The sequence below is a fragment of the Theropithecus gelada genome, chromosome 6, assembly GCF_003255815.1.
Source record: "Theropithecus gelada isolate Dixy chromosome 6, Tgel_1.0, whole genome shotgun sequence".
In the NCBI taxonomy this organism is placed as follows: domain Eukaryota; kingdom Metazoa; phylum Chordata; class Mammalia; order Primates; family Cercopithecidae; genus Theropithecus; species Theropithecus gelada.
In genome coordinates this window covers 77,038,650-77,059,446 of record NC_037673.1, presented here as the reverse complement: position 1 = coordinate 77,059,446, position 20,797 = coordinate 77,038,650, and the positions used below count along the sequence as shown (strand labels likewise).

At 36.7% G+C, this 20,797-nt stretch overlaps 1 protein-coding gene across 7 annotated transcripts in view; it reads left to right on the top strand.

The window, feature by feature from the left end:
• SSBP2 (single stranded DNA binding protein 2) overlaps positions 1–20,797 on the top strand; it is a 328,973-nt gene that overhangs the window by 118,299 nt on the left and 189,877 nt on the right. For all 7 annotated transcript variants that reach the window (XM_025388417.1, XM_025388415.1, XM_025388416.1 and 4 more), the window contains exons 3-4: positions 4,361–4,422; positions 20,059–20,143. In XM_025388417.1, the coding sequence (XP_025244202.1) occupies positions 4,361–4,422; positions 20,059–20,143 (147 nt within the window). The remainder of the gene's footprint in view (positions 1–4,360; positions 4,423–20,058; positions 20,144–20,797) is intronic.

The following is a 20,797-nucleotide window of genomic DNA, read 5'->3' as shown; positions in this document are numbered from 1 at the left end:
TTTCTAATTTTCATTTTTTTCTAACAATGCTACAGCGAATGTGGTTTAGTTTTCTACAGGTCAGGATTCTATTTCGACTCTTCTTGAGCACCATTTTATGCTTTCTATAAGCAAGTAGTATCTAGAATAGTGATCCATTTGGACTTAGCAATATTCACTGTGTAAACACAGACCGTCTCTTCTGTGGACCTACCTAAAACACAGCTTTGAGTGTGGTTCATTCAATAACTATAAAAGAGTGGATTTTATGTTAACTTCAGTATGATGGACCGAAGTTTTACCTGCTTCTGGCACAGACTTGCAATTTGAGGACAGGAGGATGAATACTATGTAGTAAAAAATATTGTGAGCATAAAATGATGATCTATGTGATGCTTTTTTAGTTTCTCTGAGGAATAATAAGATGTAAAACTATTTAAAACACAAATGTATTACCTCAGGCTTCTTCTCATAAAAGACCATATCAAATATAAGCCATATAGGTAGTTTCCTATAGTCCTTTATCTCCCAAGATAGCTGGAAATGGACTGTGGAAGTTGTGGAAGTGCGTGAGGGGAAGCTGCTTAGTAAGGATGAGGGGCAGTGGGTCTCATAGACTGTGAATCTAATCCTGCCTGCAGCACACCCTAGCACTGAAACCTAGTCATACCATTTTCACTCCTCCATAAGTCATATCACGTTCTTCTTTTAACTGAGTATAGTAAAATCTGTTTATTTCACAGCCATATTATGTAAAGTCAAGATGAACTGAGGTGAAACATAAGGACAGTACCTTGAAAAATTTGCTGGTCATATGATTATGATGGTTCTAGTGATTAGGAATATTAGTGTGTTTGGGTACATCGGTGAGGGTTTATTCTTATGTTCTTTCAAGAAGATACCAACTAGTGAAAAAGTGGTAAGAGAAAAGTGATAGAAGGATGAGACATAGGTTTTTGGCTAAATTATAATTTTAGCAGGACATCAGAGTTTTGTTTCTCATAAATCTCATTAAGTACTATTTCTTATTTTTTATGAACCAAGGTAATATAAAATGTTGATGAACTGAAATTATCAGATAAATGGTGGCATAGATATACAAATTATTTGTGTTACCATTTAGGATAATTAAAATTAGGATCTGGCTTACATTTATATGATATGTTCTGGTTTATTGTTCATAGGTAGTTTTTCTAACTTCAAGTTCATTAATTCTTGGAATTTTTCCTTTTAGTGCTTCAAAATGGCTATTACATTATTATCATTATTATTATTAACTTTTTTTTTTTTTTTTTAAGACAGAGTCTTACTCTGTCGCCCAGGCTGGAGTGCCATGGTGCTATCTCGGCTCAAGGCAATCTCCGCCTCCCGGGTTCAAGTGATTCTTCTGCCTCCACCTCCTGAGTAGCTGGGACTACAGGCACACACCACCATGCCTGGCTAATTTTTGTATTTTTAGTAGATGCGGGGTTTCACCATGTTGGCCAGGCTGATCTCGAACTCCTGACCTCAAGTGATCCACCCACCTTAGCCTCCCAAAGTGCTGGGATTACAGGTATGAGCTACCGTCCTGGCCACATTTCTAATCTTCAAAAAATTTCTCTTTATTTTTTGAGAACAAATTACTTGTTTTACTTCAAGGTTCCCATTTATTTATACTTTATGTACTTAAGAACTCTAAAAATCCAACCAATTTCAGTGATTTTAATGGCACTTAACTTTTTTCATCTTTTTATTAAAGAGGATTTTTGGTTGTTTCTATATTTAGGACCACTTTCCGAGTTCCTGTTTTAAAACTTCTTTAAAAAGTCCTTTTGGGATAAGAATTCCTAACTTCTTACATAGTAGATGATGGAAAGAATCCTTGCATTTTTTTGAAATCTGTAATTACAGTTGTTCATTTCTTAGTAGTATTAAGGGCCTCTGGGCATATTTTACTGATTGGGGTCTTGTTACATAATTTTTATTATTTAAGCTAAAAAAAAAAACTAAGGCATATACTTATACACAGAGGTTTTTTTTTGAGGTCTTTCTGGATCTCCTTATTTAAGGTTGTAATTCCACTTCATTGTTTTCCTGCTCTTTTTATCCCCCTTCTCTGCTTAGTTTTCCTTCACTGCATTTGTCACCTTCTCATATAAACACAATTTACTTTTTTGTTTGTTTCTTTGTTCATGGTCTATCTTCCTTACTAAGGTGTAATCTCCCTGAAGGAAGGGATTTCTGTCTTTTGTGTTTACTGCTATCCAGTGCTTAGAAAAGGCACTGTATGAATACTTAACCAGACACTCATCCAAAAGTATTTAGTCAGAACTTTTACTTTTTTAGAGATGTTGATCTTGTTTTAAATTTTTATTATAGTAAACTCTAACTTAGCTGAAATGGAAACAATTAGAAAGTTGATGTCAGCATCTTTTAGAAACTCTTATTTTATGAGAGACCCATGTCGTCTTCTGCCTACACCCTCAAATCAGGAATGTATTTAAAAACTCAACCCTTAAGATATAATTTGAAGTCAACATATTAAGCCTAATCTCTTGCAAGTTTCTGGGTGAGTGGTGATAACTGATGTTCCTATTTAATAATGGTGGTTTTGATGTGCGTTAAGATCCTGAAATACCTTCTGATTCAATAAAAGAAACAGAAAGAAAGAAAAGAAAAACCTCAAAATTGAGTTATCTTCTTTATGGGATTTTAATGGTGATCTGAATTTGGTATACATGATAACTCAGTGTAACAGGACACTAATTCTGAAATGACTTTAAATAGAAGCTTAATTTTATGTTTAAATGATTCATGTTTACTTTTTCCATTTATACTAGGAGCATAGACAATTGTTCCTTAGTTGCAACTCTGATTGTTCCTTTTTCCTAGTTATATGTATGGTTTCCAGCAAGATGAAAACTATTCTGATTAGTAAGTTAAAATTGTTTGGCACAACCCTAAATACTTTGAATATTTTTATATGGAATATCACTGGAATTTTGTGGGTGCTGGTGACAATCATGATGTAATGAAGTTTTACAGGAATACCCTCCTAGGTAAAAGAAAAAAAAAATTAGTACCTCACAGTTACCAGGCACTTCCTGCATGTCAGTTGCTCTTTCTTCCCACTCCCCACGCCCCCACCCCTCACCGCCCCAAGACGGAATTTTGCTCTGTCAGGCTGGAATACAGTGGTGCAGTCTTGGCTCACTGCAACCTCCGCCTCCCGGGTTCAAGTGATTCTCCCGCCTCAGCCTCCGGAGTAGCTGGGCCACTGAGCCCGGCCTGTCAGTTACTCTTTTAAGTGATTTTCATGTACTAACCAGTTTTTTCCTCACAACAACCTTGTGATATACGTGACTATTACTAACCATATTTTATAGATGAGGAAACTGAGGCACAGAAGACTTAGGTAACTCTCCCAACTTCACACAGCTAGTATGTTAGAAAGTTAAAGTTTATGCCCATGTCCCATTCTGCTTAAAATGAAGATGTTTTTATTATTTTATGAGAGGGCATTTGAAGTGATGTATCAATCAGAATACAGCCACACCAATTAAAAGCATACTGAGAATTTCAACAGGGAATGTAATATATGGAAATAGCTAAACAGATTTAAAAGAAAGCAACAACAGCACACAGAAGTTACATAAAATCAATAATTGCAATGAGCAATCACTAGGGCTGAGGCACCAAAAGGAAGAGCTTGCGGTTATCAAAAAAATGGGAGGAGAAACCTCAGAGAGCTGGATCTTAGACCTCTAAGGAGAGGGAGGTGTGGGACTGCTGGTACTTGAAGAGCTGAAATTTACCTTTAACTTCTGAAGAGAGATATTGCCCAGCTGTGCTGATACTTCTGAGTGGCACAGAAAGACTGGTTCTGGTTGTGTGGGATAAAGCTAGAATGGAACCAGCTATTGTCACAGCTATTATCACTGGATGAACTGCAGCTGGGGTCACCCTGACAGGAATAGTAAGCTAACAGGAAACAAATCCATTCTCCCCTCTTCTTACTTCCAGCCTCTCTCTAGAGCCTCTCTTAGTTTATGGGACCTAACAGGAAGCCATTTAATGAAGGACAAAGGTAGTGTATGGATCTCCAGTCTCAGCATCTGAAAGACCACAGAAAGATGAATTTGAAACTGAAAGACTGGAGTTTACAACTGGCACAGTATGAAACAAATTCAGGAAAATAATGGTGACATCTCTCTGAGACTAATCCAGTCAACAACTCACTATGTAAAATGAGTACTTGGAAAACTTGGGTAAAAAATAATATGAAAATGATGAAAAATTCAAATATTACCATAGTATTTTAAATGGAAATATTATTACTTTGTAATATGTGTGGAAAAAAGTATTACTAGGAAAGTAATATCTCTTTTATTCATTTTAGATAAGATGGGAAAAAAACATCACATTGGGGGAACCACCAGGATTCTTACATTCTTGGTGGTGGTAAGTATCCTTTATTCCATTTTTACTGGCTTGATGATGCATTTCAATAGGCCTGTTTATGGTTTCATGCTTCCTTTTTATTTTTTCATTTTCTAAAATTTTCTGGAAGGTGGCACTTTTTAAAAGACCCTTAAAAACCAGCACTAGTGTAATTTAACTTAAATATACTACTGTTAAGTTCAACTGGAATTGGAACCAGTGTGTGGAATCTCCAACTGTAAGTACGATTCTATAATGGCTTGGGATGCCATAACGAAATACCATAGAATAGGTGGCTTAAATAGCAGAATTTTATTTTTCACAATTCTGGAGGCTAGAAGTACAAGATAAGTACCAGCATGATCAGTTTCTGGTGAGGGCTGTCTTCCTGACTTGTAGACAGTCACCTTTTCGCTGTGTCCTTACATATTGGGGAGAGCAAGCTGTTTGTGTCTCTGCTTACAAGGGAACTAGTCCCATCATGAGGGTCCTACTTTCATGATCTCATCTAAACCTAAGGATTTCCCAAAGACCCCATCTCCAACTACCATCACATTGGTAATGCCCACCCCCTCAAATCAGGAATTTATTTAAAAACGCAACCCTTCATTTCAATATATGAATTTGGGAGAGGGCTGGGTGTGGTAGCTCACCCCAGGTAGCCTGTAATCCCAGCACTTTGGGAGGACAAGGCGGGTGGATCACCTGAGGTCAGGAGTTCGAGACAAGCCTGACCAACATGGTGAAACCCCGTCTCTACTAAAAATACAAAAATTGGCCAGGCGTGGTGGCACATACCTATAATCCCAGCTACTTGGGAGGTTAAGGCAGGAGAATTTCTTGAACCTGGGAGGCAGAGGTTGCAGTGAGCCAAGACCAGGCCATTGTGCTCCAGTTTGGGCAATAAGAGCAAAACTCCATCTCAAAAACAAACAAACAAACAAACAAACAAACAAAAAAATTTAGGAGAGGATACAATTCATTCATAGCAGATAATTTTCTCGTCTTGAAGTGGCCAATGAGGTTGGCACTTTTTCTTGACTCTCTGATTGTCGAACTAGTTATAAGATTGCTTTCTACAAAGTGGGCTATCAAGTTGTCAATGTTAGACCACCATATAGGTAATTATAAGCGTTGGCATGCCATTATAGCTTCTTCAAACCCTCACTTCTCCTCTTGAAGGGATTGGGAATGGGAGATAATAATCTGATTGGCATCTTTTACGTAATAGGTTAATCTTGTAATAGGCCAATTTTGTTCCAAAATAACAGCTACTCATCAAACTCAAATCTCCCCAGAACAAGAGGGGAATAAGTTACAAATAAGCAGTTAGTGAAATAAGTTTATCTTCATTTTCTTGCGCTGGAAAAGCATATTCATGAGAAACAGTGACCTGATACAGTGCTCAACAGATACTGAACTAATCAAATAGATTTTTTTTTTTTTTTTTTGCCTGGAAGAAGTAATGTTCATACCTTTATATTCCTTTGTATTTCTACCACATTGTGGTATCTTTTAAAGTTTCATTTATTCATACGCTTTGAGCATATTTCTCCATGCAAACCTAGTAAAGTTTATTGCACTATCTCAATAAATACTTACTGAGTGTCTTGTATGGGCCAGATACTATGCTTGATACTATGGACACACCAGTGAATAAAACACACACACATCCCTATCCTCTTGCTGATAACAGTCTATGGGGAAAACAAATAATGAAGTAAGCAGTGAGAAAGAAGTATTTGAAGGGGATATGCAGAGTCCCATATAGGCATATGCCAAATACATTTCACCTGGAAGAACTGATAGCTAAGCCAAGGCATTAAGTAGATATAAGAGTTGGCCAGAAAGGCATGGAGAGAGAGAGAAGGGGGATGTTTTAGATCAACCATACCATGTGCGGTGACCTAGAGGTGAAAGGCAGAGAGAGTATAGCACATGAGAAGAAAAGAAAGAAATTCATTATGTTGGAAATTGGGGTGATAGAGTGATTAGGGATGAGGCTGGATTTGTAAACTGTGAATTTGAATTTAATTATAAAGAGAATACAATGCAGTTATATTTTTAAGCAGGAGAGTAATACTGTTTGTTTATATCTTGTCAAAGAAAAGAGTAAAACTCTGTACAAAATTAGAAAAGATTTATTTTGAGCCAAATATAAGTGACCATGGCCCTTAACACAGCCTTCGGGAGGTCCTGAGAACATGTTCCCAAGGTGGTCAGGGTGCAGCTTGTTTTATACATCTTAGGGAGACACAAGACTTCAATTAAATACATATAAGAAATACATTGGTTCAGTCTAGACAGACAAGACTACTCAAAGCGGGGGCTTCCAGATTATAGATAGATTTTAAAATTTTCTGATTGGCAGTTGGTTGACTTTATCTAAAGACCTGGGATCAATAGAAAAGAACTGTCTGGATTAAGATAAGTGATTATGGAAAGCAGATTTCTTATTATGCAGATGAGGCCTGTAACAGGCTTCAGAGAGAATAGATTGTAAATGCTTCTTATCAGATTTAAGGACTGTGTTGATGTTAACACTGGAGAGTATAATGAGGCAAGTCCCACTCCCACTTCCTGTCATGGCCTGAAGCAGTCTTTCAGGTTAAATTTTAAGAGTGCCCTGGCCAAGGAGGAAGTCCATTCAGATGGTTGGGGGACCTTACAATTTTATTTTAGGTTTACAACCATAGCCATATCACTCTAGTTCTATAGAATAGATAATGGATGGAACAGGAATAAGTCCAGAAATAGAGGAGCACTTAGAAGGCTCTTGCGGTAAGGAGTAGAGAATGGTTACTTGAACTAGTGTATCATCAGTGGGGAGGAAGAGAAGCGGAAGGATTTGAGGGATATAAGCTTGAAGTAGAAGTGGTAGGATTTGGTGAAGAGTTCAGCTGTTTAGGTGTGCTGAAACTGAAATACATGCCATCCAAGTGGAGATGTTGAGCAGGCAGCTTGTTACATGGGTCTGATGTTTAAAGGAGAGAGAAATGAAGCTGGGTGCAGTGGTGCGTGTCTATAGTAACAACTACTCAGGAGGCTGAGGTGGGAGGATCACTTGAACCCAGGTGTTTGAACCCAGCCTGAGCAGCATAGTGAGACCTCATCTCTAAAAAAAGAAAAAGAGAGAGAGAGAGAGAGAGAGTTGAGTGGTATTACCCATGAGTGGGGAGGAAAATGAGCCTTGTACAGAAACCTTGCAATATTAACATCCAAGGAATAAGGAGGAAGAAGAGGCTGTAAAGGAGAAAGAAAGTGGCCAGGCATGGTGGCTCATGCCTGTAATCCCAGCACTTTGGGAAGCTGAGGCGGGTGGATCACTTGAGGTCAGGAGTTCGAGACCAGCCTGGCCAACATGATGAAACCCTGTCTCCACTAAAAATGCAAAATAAGCCAGGCACTGGTGGCAGGTACCTGTAATCCCAGCTACTCAGGAGGCTGAGGCAGATGAATCACTTGAACTTGGGAGACAGAGGTTGCAGTGAGCCAAGATCATGCCACTGTACTCCAGCCTGGGTGACAGAGTAAGACTCTGTCTCAAAAACAAAAACAAAAAACAAAAAACCAAAAAAAAGAGAGACACAGGCTCAGCTAAAAAGGTAGGAGGAAAATCAGGAGAGTGTAGCATAATAGAAAACAAGAATAAGTGAGGGTTTCGAGAAGGAAGAAGAAAGGTCGGTAGTGACAACGGTGACTGCAAGGTAAAGTAATCAGAACATATATGTCCTTTTAGGATTTGGGGAAAGGCCATCAATGACTTATAAAGCTGAGTAATGGGCTAGGAAGCAAGAATGTTTCAGATCAAGAAGTGACTTTGAAGGTAGGAAGTGGGAAATGGTATATAGTCAACTCTTTAAAATGGTTCATCTGTGATGAGAAATGATACCTGGAGGAATAGTATAGATTAGAGAGAGAAGTTTTTCATTTTAGATGGGAGAGACATTTGCATGTTTAGTGTTTAAGAGAAGGAGACAGTAGAGGGCCAGAGTCTGAAGATACAAGGGGAGAGGAGATGTTTAGTGGTTTAAAACTCCACACAAGGCCTGAGAGAAGGAGGTCCAAAGCACAAATGCTGGGAAGTGAGAGGGGAGAGGACCATCTGTACCCTTGTGGCAAGAGGACATGCAGGGACGTTTGTAGGTTTGGTATCAAGAAGTTCATTTCTTCTATTCCTAATAAAATACTGTTCCTTATATGTCCCTGCCTCCTGCCAATCTGGAATGTTTGCATAGGGCTTTCCTTCTGAATTTCACAATTTCTGGAACCTAGATTAAGGTCCTTACCCCTAATGTCATATCTTCCTCAATCCTGCCACTCACTGTCTAAATGCATGAGGAATGTCCCATGGAGTATTTTGCGTTTGACTAGAAGAGAGTTTGGAATAGAAGACAGAATAGAAATGAAAGAAAAGTTTAGGTAATGTGCAAATAAAAGGAAGGGTTATAAAAATTATAGTACATTTGTTCTTAGGCTGTTATTACACATTTAATTATGATGAACACTATATAATGACAAAAGAAATGTTTAAGACATTTTAACAAAGCAGGACATAGTTGTATGTACCGTGTAGCATAAATGGGCATTAAGAGTAACAACAAAGAAAAATAATTTTGTTTTAATATGGTGGGATTGCAGATGAATTTTTTTTTTCTGCAAGTATTTCTATTACTTGTAAGTAGAGCTTTCCCTTCTATCTTCCCAATTTTCTACAATATGTTCATGGTGTTTGTGGAGATGCAGGATGAGGCAAGGAGAAAGGAAAACATGTGGATTCAGTATCTCAGCTCCATTACTTATCATTTCTGCAAGATTTTGTTGTTTCAGTCTCAGTTTTACCATCTGTAAAATGATGATGAGTCAAATTGATCTAGGGTTCAAAAAAATTAGTTCTTACTCTGATAGCTTTTTTTTCCCTCTGCAAAATAGAACATGAGGGTACTGAGGGTAGTGGTGGTGGTGATGATGGTGGTGATGAATTTTTAAGAGAGTGAAGGATAGTCTTTAAAGAAAAGTTTGAAATAATTCTAAATAGACCCAGAGAAAGAACTTAGGAGCACACATAAAATATTGACAGGCATTGTTTAAATCCTAGTTAATATTGTAGCTTATAAATGCATAGTGACGCCAGTATGCCCAGGAATGTGACTTTTCTGCAGCAGCAATTGGTAGTCCATGTATTTGCGTGGACAAGTTAGGTGGTTTTTTTTTTTTTTTTTTTCTATTTCTTCTATTAAAGAATTTCTTACTCAATACCATATACACTCGTCTCTTAGCATCTTTAAAAGAAAAAAATCTCTCTGAGTGCCGTGCACGTGGTTTCCTTGGAACGTTATTTAATGCCGTCGTGTTTTTAATCTTTCTCCTGAAAGCATGCCGTACTAGAAGTCCCGTGGTGAGTGCAACCCACACTTGGTCAGTTGTGGTTGTGGGTTTCCCCTGTTTGTCTCATGTATGTAGGGCAGGAACAGGTGCGGTCTTTTGGTTCAGAGTTGTTCCAACGGTTCACTACAGTTAAGCATCATCATTGTGCTGTTTTCCTGGGGTGTAAGACTGGCATTTTGTATAATAGTATAAAAGTCAAATTGTCTTTTTATATAGTATTTATGATATCCAGATCTAGCCAGTCAATACTTAACTTTTTTTCCAAATGTAATTGAGTCTCCTCACCTGTTGACACCTTTTCATTTTGTGTGTTTCCAATGAAGTCTACAAATGGCATAAGAGACCATTTTAGGAGTCTGATGCTCTTGGATCAGTGGGTTAACAAAGTGAGGATTTTAAGAGTTTTCTATTATAGCATTAATTTTTGTTTCTTGCACCTCTTTCTCTTTTACATGCTTTCTCATGAATTTAACTTATTCCTACACTGTAGGTGTTTGATAATAACTTACTCAATACTTTGGCTTTTTGCTTCTGTAGCTTTTTTTTTTTTTTTTTTTTTTTACCTCAGCTGTCAGACAGTGCAGCTTTTAAATGTGCCATTTTTTTTTTTTCCTTTTTCTGTGGCTGTTAGATTCAGGGGATCCCTTCTTCCATGGCGTTCATATTTTAAGTAACTTAATTTGTACTTAGCTGGAGATATCAAATAAATAAGTAATGGGCACATAAGTATTTTTAGATTATATTTGTTCAATTTAAATCTAGTACATGCAAAATATATAGGTATAGTTTTTTAATGATTTATATTTTTTCCCCTAAAGCTACTGACATAGTCTTTGAGGTGCCTCCTTCATCTATATAAATCAATGATTCTGAATAGTTTTGGTCATGGGGTCCTCTGAGAACTGATGAGAGCTATGGATTTCATCTTTCAGAAAAATGCCCAGATCTTAAGCTGCCCTGATTATTGTGTTTAGCTAGCCATTACCATGGGCTTTAAATCCAGCAGATGCCTGATTTCTTATCCTTAACTCTTTTGACCTGGACTTCATAATCTGTGCTCTAGGTTAGGGATTCAGGACTATAATAATTGTTGCCTTTTTATGTTGCCCAGGAAAGCTGTTGCTGCTGTTGAGGTCTACATGATTAGGATAACATGTATTCTTCAAGAACTTACTGCTTGCTCATTTGCTCAACCTAAGAGTCCCTGCTGGATGGACCAGTTATTAATTTTAAGACTTCTTCTCATTTCCATTTTTTAATAGAATATTTTAAATTAGAATTGTTCTGTTGTTTAAGCCTTTTCACCAAATATTTAAGAGTGCAAAACCGTGTTGCCCTCAAGGAAATAAATAGTAGGAAAGATAAACAATTTGGAAGTATTAGCTGGGCGCGATGGCTCACGTCTGTAATCCCAGCACTTTGGGAGGCCGAGGCGGGCGGATCACAAGGTCAGGAGATCGAGACCACGGTGAAACCCCGTCTCTACTAAAAATACAAAAAATTAGCCAGGCGTGGTGGTGGGTGCCTGTAGTCCCAGCTACTCAGGAGGCTGAGGCAGGAGAATGGCGTGAACCCGGGAGGCGGAGCTTGCAGTGAGCCGAGATAGCGCCACTGCACTCCAGCCTGGGCGACAGAGCGAAACTCCGTCTTAAAAAAAAAGAAGTATTAAGGCAGAAATAGCTACTGGTTTAATAATAATGTATTATAGACTTGATATTTGCTAAGAGAGTAGATCTTAAGTGTTCTTACCAGACACACACACAGACACACAAATTATGTGTGAGAGATGATGAATATGTTAATTAGCTTGATTTTGGTAATCATTTTCCAAAGTATATGTATATCCAAACTTCACATTGTACACCTTAAATATATACAGTTTTTATTTGTCAATCATACCTCTATAAAGTTGGAAATAAACTTAAAAAAGAAATATGTACTGGTTATAATAGCAACACAGGAACAATACTCACTTCAGTTTGGGAGAGTTAGAAAAGGCATCATAGAGAAAGTGAATCTGAGCTGAGCTGAAAGTTGAGTGAGAGAAGGGTAATTGGGGTGAGGAATCATGTGAAATCTCAAAAGGGATGATCATACACTCAAGTAATGACAGGTAGTTTGGTATGGACGAGTTCATCTATAAGTCCAGTATTAGGAAGTGATAAAATATAAAGAGACAAAAGCAGGGGACAGATTATGAAGTCCTGCATATATTAAGGATTTGGGACTATAGCCCAAAGATTTTAAATGGGGTCCCTGATGTGATCAGTTTTGTGGCTTTAGACACTCACTTGGCATCAACATAAAGATAGATTAAAGAGGGGCCGGGCATGGTGGCTCATGCCTGTAATTCCAGCACTTTGGGAGGCCAAGGCGGGTGGATTACCTGAGGTCAGCAGTTCGAGACCAGCGTGGGCAACATGGTGAAACCCCATCTACTAAAAATGCAAAAATTAGCTGGGTTTGGTGGTGTGCCTCTCTAATCCCAGCTACTTGGGAGGCTGAGGTGGGTGAATCGCTTGAACCTGGGAGGCGGAGACTGCAGTGAGCCGAGATTGCGCCACTGCATTCCAGTTTGGGCGACAGAGCAAGACCTTGTCTCAAAAAAAAAAAAAAAAAAAGATGGATTAAAGAGGGTTGAGAAAAGAGGCAGAGACTAGTAGACTCAGGGGAAAAGTTGGCAAAGAGTGGGAGTGTTTGAAGATGTATGAAAAAGAGATACATATGACATATGCAAAATAAGCAGAATAAAGTACCAGTGAGACGAGAGGCAAAGACCTCAGAATGGAAGAGGGGAATTTCTGCCTTTAATATAGGATAGAGAAATTTATGTGATTTACTTTCTGGAGCTTTTTTCCCTTGTTTCTAATGTGACTTCCCTAATCACTTTCTTTTCCTTTTTAGTTTACCCCATGCTCAGTACCCCAGTTTATAATACATTTAACTGAATCACATCCCCTTTGAAAACTTAGTTCTTGTTTGTACTTTTTGTTAAACATTCCCAACTCTTACATTAGTTCCAGAAACAAAAATGCCAATAAGCTTCTTTCTTCTGATGTTAATATGTTTTTTTACTTGTGCAATTTTAAAACATAGGCTTTTAAAAACTTTCTATTTCAAGTTTTAATTGCAGAAACTATAACTCTTGATATGATGCCTTTTATAACTCTCATATCTCTTGATATAGTTTGACTGTGTCCCCACCCAAATCTCATCTTGAATTGCAGTTCCCATAATCTCCACGTGTGGTGGGAGGGACTTGGTGGGAGGTAATTGAATCATGAGGGCGATTCCCCCTTTCTATTCTAGAAATAGTAAGTTCTCACATAATCTGGTGGTTTTATAAGGGGCTTCCCCCTTTGCTTAGCTTTCATTCTTCTCCATGCGTCACCATGTGAATCTGCCATGATTATAAGTTTCCTGAGGCCCCCCCAGCCATGCTGAACTGTGAGTCAATTAAACCTCCTTCCTTTATAAATTACCCAGTCTCAGGTATGTCTTTATCAGCAGCTTGAAAGCAGACAAATACATCTTTTTTTTTTTTTTTTTTGAGACAGGATCACCCAGGCTAGAGTACAGTGGCACAATCATAGCTCACTGCAGCCTCCATCTCCTGGGCTTAAGTGATCCTCCTGCCTCAGCCTCCTGAGTAGCTGGGACTACAGGAGCATACCACCATGCCCAGCTACTTTAATGTATTTTTTTGTAGAGATGAGGTTTTGCTGCTGTTGCCCAGGCTGGTCTCAAACTCCTGGGATCGAGATCCACCTTCCTCTGCTTCTGCCTGCCGAAGTGCTGGGATTACAGGCATGAGCCACTGCAACTAGCCTATGCCAGCCGATACCTCATTTTTATTTAATAAAATAAAAATATAAAGCACCTTTTAAAGTGACTTTGGTTCCCTGTATTTATATCTTGAAATCAAATATATATAACATTGTAGAGAAAATAAATTAAAATGTAAGATTATCCTAAGAATTCTGTTTTTTTTCACCTGGCAGTGGAAAGTCGAATCTTGTAGTATGCTAGCACTCTAGTTTTTTAGAACCTAATGAATAATATCAGGTATAGCTAAGAATAACCAAATACCCACAGGAAAACAAGTGCAATGGCGTTAGCTAGCTTACTAGAATGGTATAATATTTATAATTGGCTTACTGGTTTTTACTCATCTTCTATGTCTTTTCTATAACAGGCAAGGTATAACTGTTTGAGTTGAGTTAAACTAAGCATCATATAAGACTGTGTAGGTAACAACGGGGCTAAGGAGGAGGCTGATAAGAGTGAGAAGGGAGGAAAAGTATTAGCAAGAGAGAAGGCGAAAAACATAGGCCATAGAGAATAAAACTAAAATTCAGCATGGAAGAAGAGGAAGGCATGTGGAAAACAGAGGAAAATTTGGTGGGGAGAGAGCATTGTAAAAAACTGAGGGAATCTTCATTTAATGTGAAGGACTCGAAAGAAAAATGAGGCAAATGTTACTCAAGTTAATTAGAAAACTTCTTTTTATTTCACTATACTAGCTATATGAGACTTTTTCTGTAATATTTTTAGTACCTTTAAGTTTCTTTTAAAATTACTTTTGTGTATGTCATGTCTTTGTCTCTGTATAAAACACTGTAAAATACATAACATTTATTTTCTCTTTTTACATAAATCAAAAACTATTTGCCCAAGGTCACATTTAGAGTTAGAATTCAAATTCCTGAATTGTAACCAGTGCTCATCTCAGTAACAGATATTTCTTAATCACAGAGCAGAATTCAGTGTCCCACTATTAATAAGTCATTAATTACATTTCCCATTTGAGCATTGTGAGTGGCTAATTCCAGGCAGTGTATATAAATGGGACTCAAAAGTTTTCTTTTCTGAGTCATGTCTATATTGAGGCATCCACGAATCCCTGGCAGCTGCATATAGGGTAAGGGGGTGGTTGCCATAGGATATTCAGAAAATGAGCTGGGGCATGGGGTCAAAGGTAGGCTAACAATGTGCTCACTGTCTTATCTGGGACAGGTATCCATCCCACTCTTATAATAGTTGATGCTGCTCAGACTGCTGAAACTGTAGAAACCTGCCCGCAATCAGAATAAGGAGTCTTGCATTAAGAATTCTTAAAACCACACTCATGTTAGAAGCAAAACACTGTAATAATTAAAAGACTCAAGCCCAGCTCTGCCACTGTGTGACTTTAGGCAAATTATTTAATCTAATTTAATCTAAGCTTCAGTTCCTTCATCTACAAAGTGGGGATAATAATTAGAAGGATTAGATGCTGAATATGTGATACTTTGTGTACGATGCTTGAACATAGTACTTAGTCAATAATGGTAACTATCTTTATTATATTTTAAAATAGAAATTTATTTCTAATACAGGAGTATTGTGAGAATTTTATAAAAATGAAGCAAAATTTAATACTTCAATTTTTAAAGGTATTATAATATTAATACAAGTTATACATTTGGGGAGGTTCTAAGATGAAGAACAGGTACATACACATTTCATGTGAAACTGTTTTTGGTCTTGTGAATGGATAGTTTTCTTTAATAGAGATTGTCAGTAACTAACATTCATTGATATATTTTTGGGACAAAGACAAATGACTTCCTTAGTTATTAAGACTTGAACTTGTAACAGCGTGGCTTGTTCCTCAGAAAAATTGTTTTCCATGGCATTTTATTGTTTTGTTTTGTCTTTTAAAAAATTTTTGTTTTCAGGTAGTCCTAGATCTGGCCAGTGGCATAAGTTGTATAATTATGTTAGCATTCCATCTTCTGGGACACATCTGGCATGTTTATTCACCCTTGTAGACTTCTCTGACAACCATTTCGCTTTCTGTGTTCCCTTGAGATATTAGCAAGCTACCTAAGTCATTTCAACTCACATCCTCAGGAATAGAAAGAGATACAGTGTTTGGATGAGAATCTTCAACTTGGGAATGCAGTATTTTCTCTTGATTTATAAGGGGAAGATTGTAATGATAATAAATGATATAAGATCAAAGATTTCAATACTTTGTAAGATTTGCTTCTCTGTGTTCAGTCTCTGTCTTCATTTGTAAAATATAAAATTTTCACTTGTTTCTGCTTAGGAATAAAGAGACTGTATAAAACTCTGAATCATTATTCATGATGATGAACCCAATACATTTCAAGGATAATATTTGCTTTCATGGGTTTTTTTTGTTTTTTGTTTTTTGTTTTTTGAGAGAGAGTCTCGCTCTGTCGCCCAGGCTGGAGTGCAGTGGCCGGCTCTCAGCTCACTGCAAGCTCCGCCTCCCGGGTTTACGCCATTCTCCTGCCTCAGCCTCCTGAGTAGCTGGGACTACAGACGCCCGCCACCTTGCGTGGCTAGTTTTTTGTATTTTTTAGTAGACACGGAGTTTCACAGTGTTAGCCGGGATGGTCTCGATCTCCTGACCTCTTGATCCGCCCGTCTCGGCCTCCCAAAGTGCTGGGATTACAGGCTTGAGCCACCGCGCCGGCCTGCTTTCATGTTTAATAGTTGTAGGATTAGAGGAACTGAGAAACTCCTTAGTCACCAGCATCTCAGGTTGTAGAGAGGCAAAGTCTGCATCTTTGGAGGTTCAAAATTTTCTGACCTTGGCCCTCTTGGAGATCAAGGAACAAGTACAGCGGATCGTCAGAATAGCTTACTAAAGTACATCAGTAAAATCCTTCCACGTAAGCACAAATCAAGTATTGCTATGAAACTTACCTAAACTAAAAGGCCTACTTCTTTCTCTAGGAGATAAGTCTACATTTTTGTATACTAATCATCACATTGTCATGATATCAGCTAAAAGCATTTGTTAAAAATATTAGTGAAATTTTTATATATGCTATATAACTTCTACATCTAGGTGAAGTGAGCAGTTTCGGGCAAGTGAGCAAGCAATTTTGAATTCATCACTAGTTTTGGACCAACAGTTACATTTGTGCCATGGATTACATATCTTTTTTTTTTCTCGGGTAGTGTATGGCAGCATATTATATAGACCAGGTATTTAATGCATATTTGAGTATTACTAGAAGAAAATAGTTTTTACATTTTTTATTCGTGAAGGGTTTATAGAAATCTTCTGGTTTTAACCTCATTATTTTCTAAATAAGGCTATAACATTATAATTAAGTAATTTGTCTACTAGCTCACAAAACCAAGCATGGATTAATTGCAGAATGTGGACTAAAATAATGTATTTTGGTCTTACTGCAGCCTTTGTTGTTGATGTTATGATATGGCCAATTGTTCTCAAATATTAGGATGGTATTATACCAGTCACAATATAGGTTGAGCATCCCTAGTCTGAAAACCTGAGATCTAAAATCTAAAACTTTTTAGTGCCAACATGAAACTCAAAGGAAATGCTTATTAGAGCCTTTTAGAATTTGGATTTTCAGATTTTGGATGCTCAACCACTAAGTATAAGTATAATTAAAATATTTCAAAATCCAAAAAAAAAAAATTAAATCTGAAGCACTTCTGGTCCTTATCTGGAATTTCAGATAAGGGATTCTCAACCTTGTTTTATAAATAGGCAAAATATAATTGAACTTTCTAAAAAGGATGAAATTTTGAAATGTCTTTCCTACCTGTGATTCTTAGAAGGAAGAACATACATATGCTTAATAAAATAGATGGGGCATGTGTTAAAACTTGAATATCATAGCACTAAAACTAAATTTGTATTTAATTTTTAATTTTATAATTTAAATGTCATAACATATCCTAGATTATAATAGACTTAATTATGAAACTTTGCTGATGAGTACGGCTTTTTTAAAATTGAAGATTTACTGATCTTTAAAATGATAGAATAGACATTGTAAATGTATGGAAAAGAATACACACTTGTCCTAGACACTAAAATATGGGACCTACCTAGCACAAGGCTTGCCATGAGACATATTTTTAAAGGAGCTATTTCTTTGCCTATGTAAAACAAGATCATGTATGAGGAATACAGGATTCTCAGAAACACCACCTATAAAATTATCCTGTTTTAGTCACTTGTTTTATAATCTCTAAGCTTGATCTTACAAACATTTGACCTTCCAGTAAATCCATAAAGACAAACATAAAAAGAGAAGTAGAACAATGTTACTATTATAAGATAAATATTTAATTTAACTATATATTTAGAAATAATTATTTCTGATGTTTATTTAATAACTCTTAGGGCATACTCCAACAATAAATCAATAAATTATTTTCCCTCAGTCCATTGTGTGAGATAATCTTTTAAAAGTACTACAATGGAATTATAAAAGTAATGTAATTGGAATAATTTTCAAGAGAGGTCTTCTGTTACTTGAGTGGAAATTAGGGAAATTAGGAAAGAAGCAGAGATATTATATTGTTTGTCATGTAATACTGCATATAATATTCTTTGATTAAATACAGTTTAAGACCACATTACAAAACTTTGGTTTTAACATCTTTGAAGTTCTTTAAGAACGTGGTTGCAATACACTGTAATGCATAACACACCTGATCTAGGTGAAAAACTTTTAGCTGTATCCTTGTTTATCTACAGTTCTGATTATTCCCCGTAGGACTGCAAGGATTTCAGTTATAACTTTCACTACTTTCACTCTCCTGAAAATATTGAAATTTTTTTTTTTTTTTTTGAGACAGAGTCTCACTCTGTCACCCAAGCTGAAGTGCAGTAGTGCTATCTCCGCTTACTGCAAGCTCCGCCTCCTGGGTTGACACCATTCTCCTGCCCCGGCCTCCCGAGTACCTGGGACTACAGGCGCCCGCCACCATACCTGGCTAATTTTTTTATATTTTTAGTAGAGATGGGATTTCACCTTGTTAACCAGGATGGTCTTTATCTCCTGACCTCGTGATCCACTCGCCTCGGCCTCCCAAAGTGCTGGGATTACAGGCATGAGCCACCGCGCCCGGCCAATATTGAAATTTACTTAATTTTATTTTTATTATTTTCTCTGTATTTACTGCTTATTATAAAAATTGAAAAGGAAATAATGTCGATACTCAATTTTTCACATTTTTCCCCGCTGAGGGTAATCTTACTTTACTGAATTATGAACTTAACTTTGCATTGTAAGGCTTGCAGAATGTTTTCTCCTAGCTGAGAAGAGAGAGAGATCCAGACTAAATGAATCTTTGAAGGTCGAAACAAAAAGTCTGGCTTCAATTTACCAAGTTTTGTTTTATCCTCATCGTGTGTGCCCTCACCACAGTGACCTGCCTTAAAAATATATATGCATTTTAAGCTTTTATGCAAATTAATTATAGTGTTGATATTATTGATAATATGCTTGTTATATGTCAGACACTGTGCATATATGGCATAATTTCATCTTCTCAAAAACCCCATTTTATAGAGGAGGAAATTGTATTTCCTTAAGCAACTTGTTCAAGGGTTGTCACAGCTGGTAATCAGCAGGTCTGACTCTGTCTCAGATGTGTCCTGCTCCACTGCCTGTGCTCTTACCTACTTGTCTTAATCTACCTTCCACTTTTATAGAGTGGGAAATGTGGAATAAAAATAATAATTCTATTGATAATTATAATTGCCTTTATTTATAACCAACACTTTAAAACATTTGCTTTTCTGATTTTTGAATCCTTGCTTATGCTCATTGTTAATTTAGTAATGGAAGGATGACCAGAGCCATATGTTTTGTAAGGAGCATGATTTTTTCCCCCCAACAGTTTGCTTCACTTCCCACTGTTCTTGAATAGGAGAAAAAAAGAGGTATTAGGATGGCTTTTCAAAGTTACTAAACTATTTTGGTAATTGCAGGGAAATGTACCATTTTTAAGAAAATATATTTGCTTAAACAATGTAATTTAATGGTCAGGGTATTGGCCTATGAGTTGAACAACAAAATTATCTTTAAAAACATCAATGGACCACTTTATTCCTTAATTATTAAATTGGGATATTATTTACTGTTTCTATTCTTCATGGGAAAATAGTGGAAAGTATTACAGCTACTCCAATCAAGTGTTTTATATCACGTAAACAGCCAGTTATAAGAATGACAATTTTTAAATTATTGCTATAAAATTATTTTTTCAGGAAAGTCTTACTTAGCATTTCTGAAAGATGACTAGATGGTAACACTGTTATTGCATGAAGAGACTTGCCTGCACTTAAGTCTTTCAAATAAATATCTGTTCTGAAGATGAAACATTTTGTATAAAGAAAAACATGTCTTCTACTTTTGGAATTGTGATTTCCCATATTGGTGTTGTATGGTTTTCTTAATGCTACCATGATTACTTTTTTAGTGTATTTTGGGATCTCTACTGTGCAGCTCCAGAGAGACGTGAAACATGTGAACACTCAAGTGAAGCAAAAGCCTTCCATGATTATGTAAGTTAACATACAATTTTACGAAGTTATACTGTCATTTTTCTTTGTAACCACTGCTCTTAAAAAATACACTGGCTCATTTGTTGTTTTGGTACTTAAGAAATTGGTTGGTCTTTTTTTTCTTGAAGAGTAGGCTCATAACTTTAAATGTGAAATAGAAAGGGGCATTTGAGTCTTGTTAAAGCTTAGGATAGAGCATAGGCCTAATTCTAAGCTATTGAAGAAATTTCTCATCTTTAAGCATGTCTGATTTGTGAAATTTCAGATTTTATGAAAATTAAATATATAGTAATTTTTTATTCTATTAAAACATTCATTATAAGATTTCTGTAAATGATAAATTCCTCCCTGGCACATAAGATTTTTGATTAAATATAGAAATACTCTGTTCTTCTCCTTTTGTAACTTTTGGTTGTATATCATAAGGCTAAATATCTTCCTTACTGAATTCACTTCCCCAAATAAAACTTATTGTGGATTAAAGGAAATACCAGACAAGAGAGTAGAAGAGTCTGTGCAAAAATGAAAATGTAATTTTTTTTTTTTTTAAATCTTAAGGAACAGCAGTGGAGTGTCTCTGGCTTGAGCATTGTTTTTAGAAGAACTGCAAATCTGATTTTAGAGAGCTGATACTATCAGAAAGTAGAACTGTGA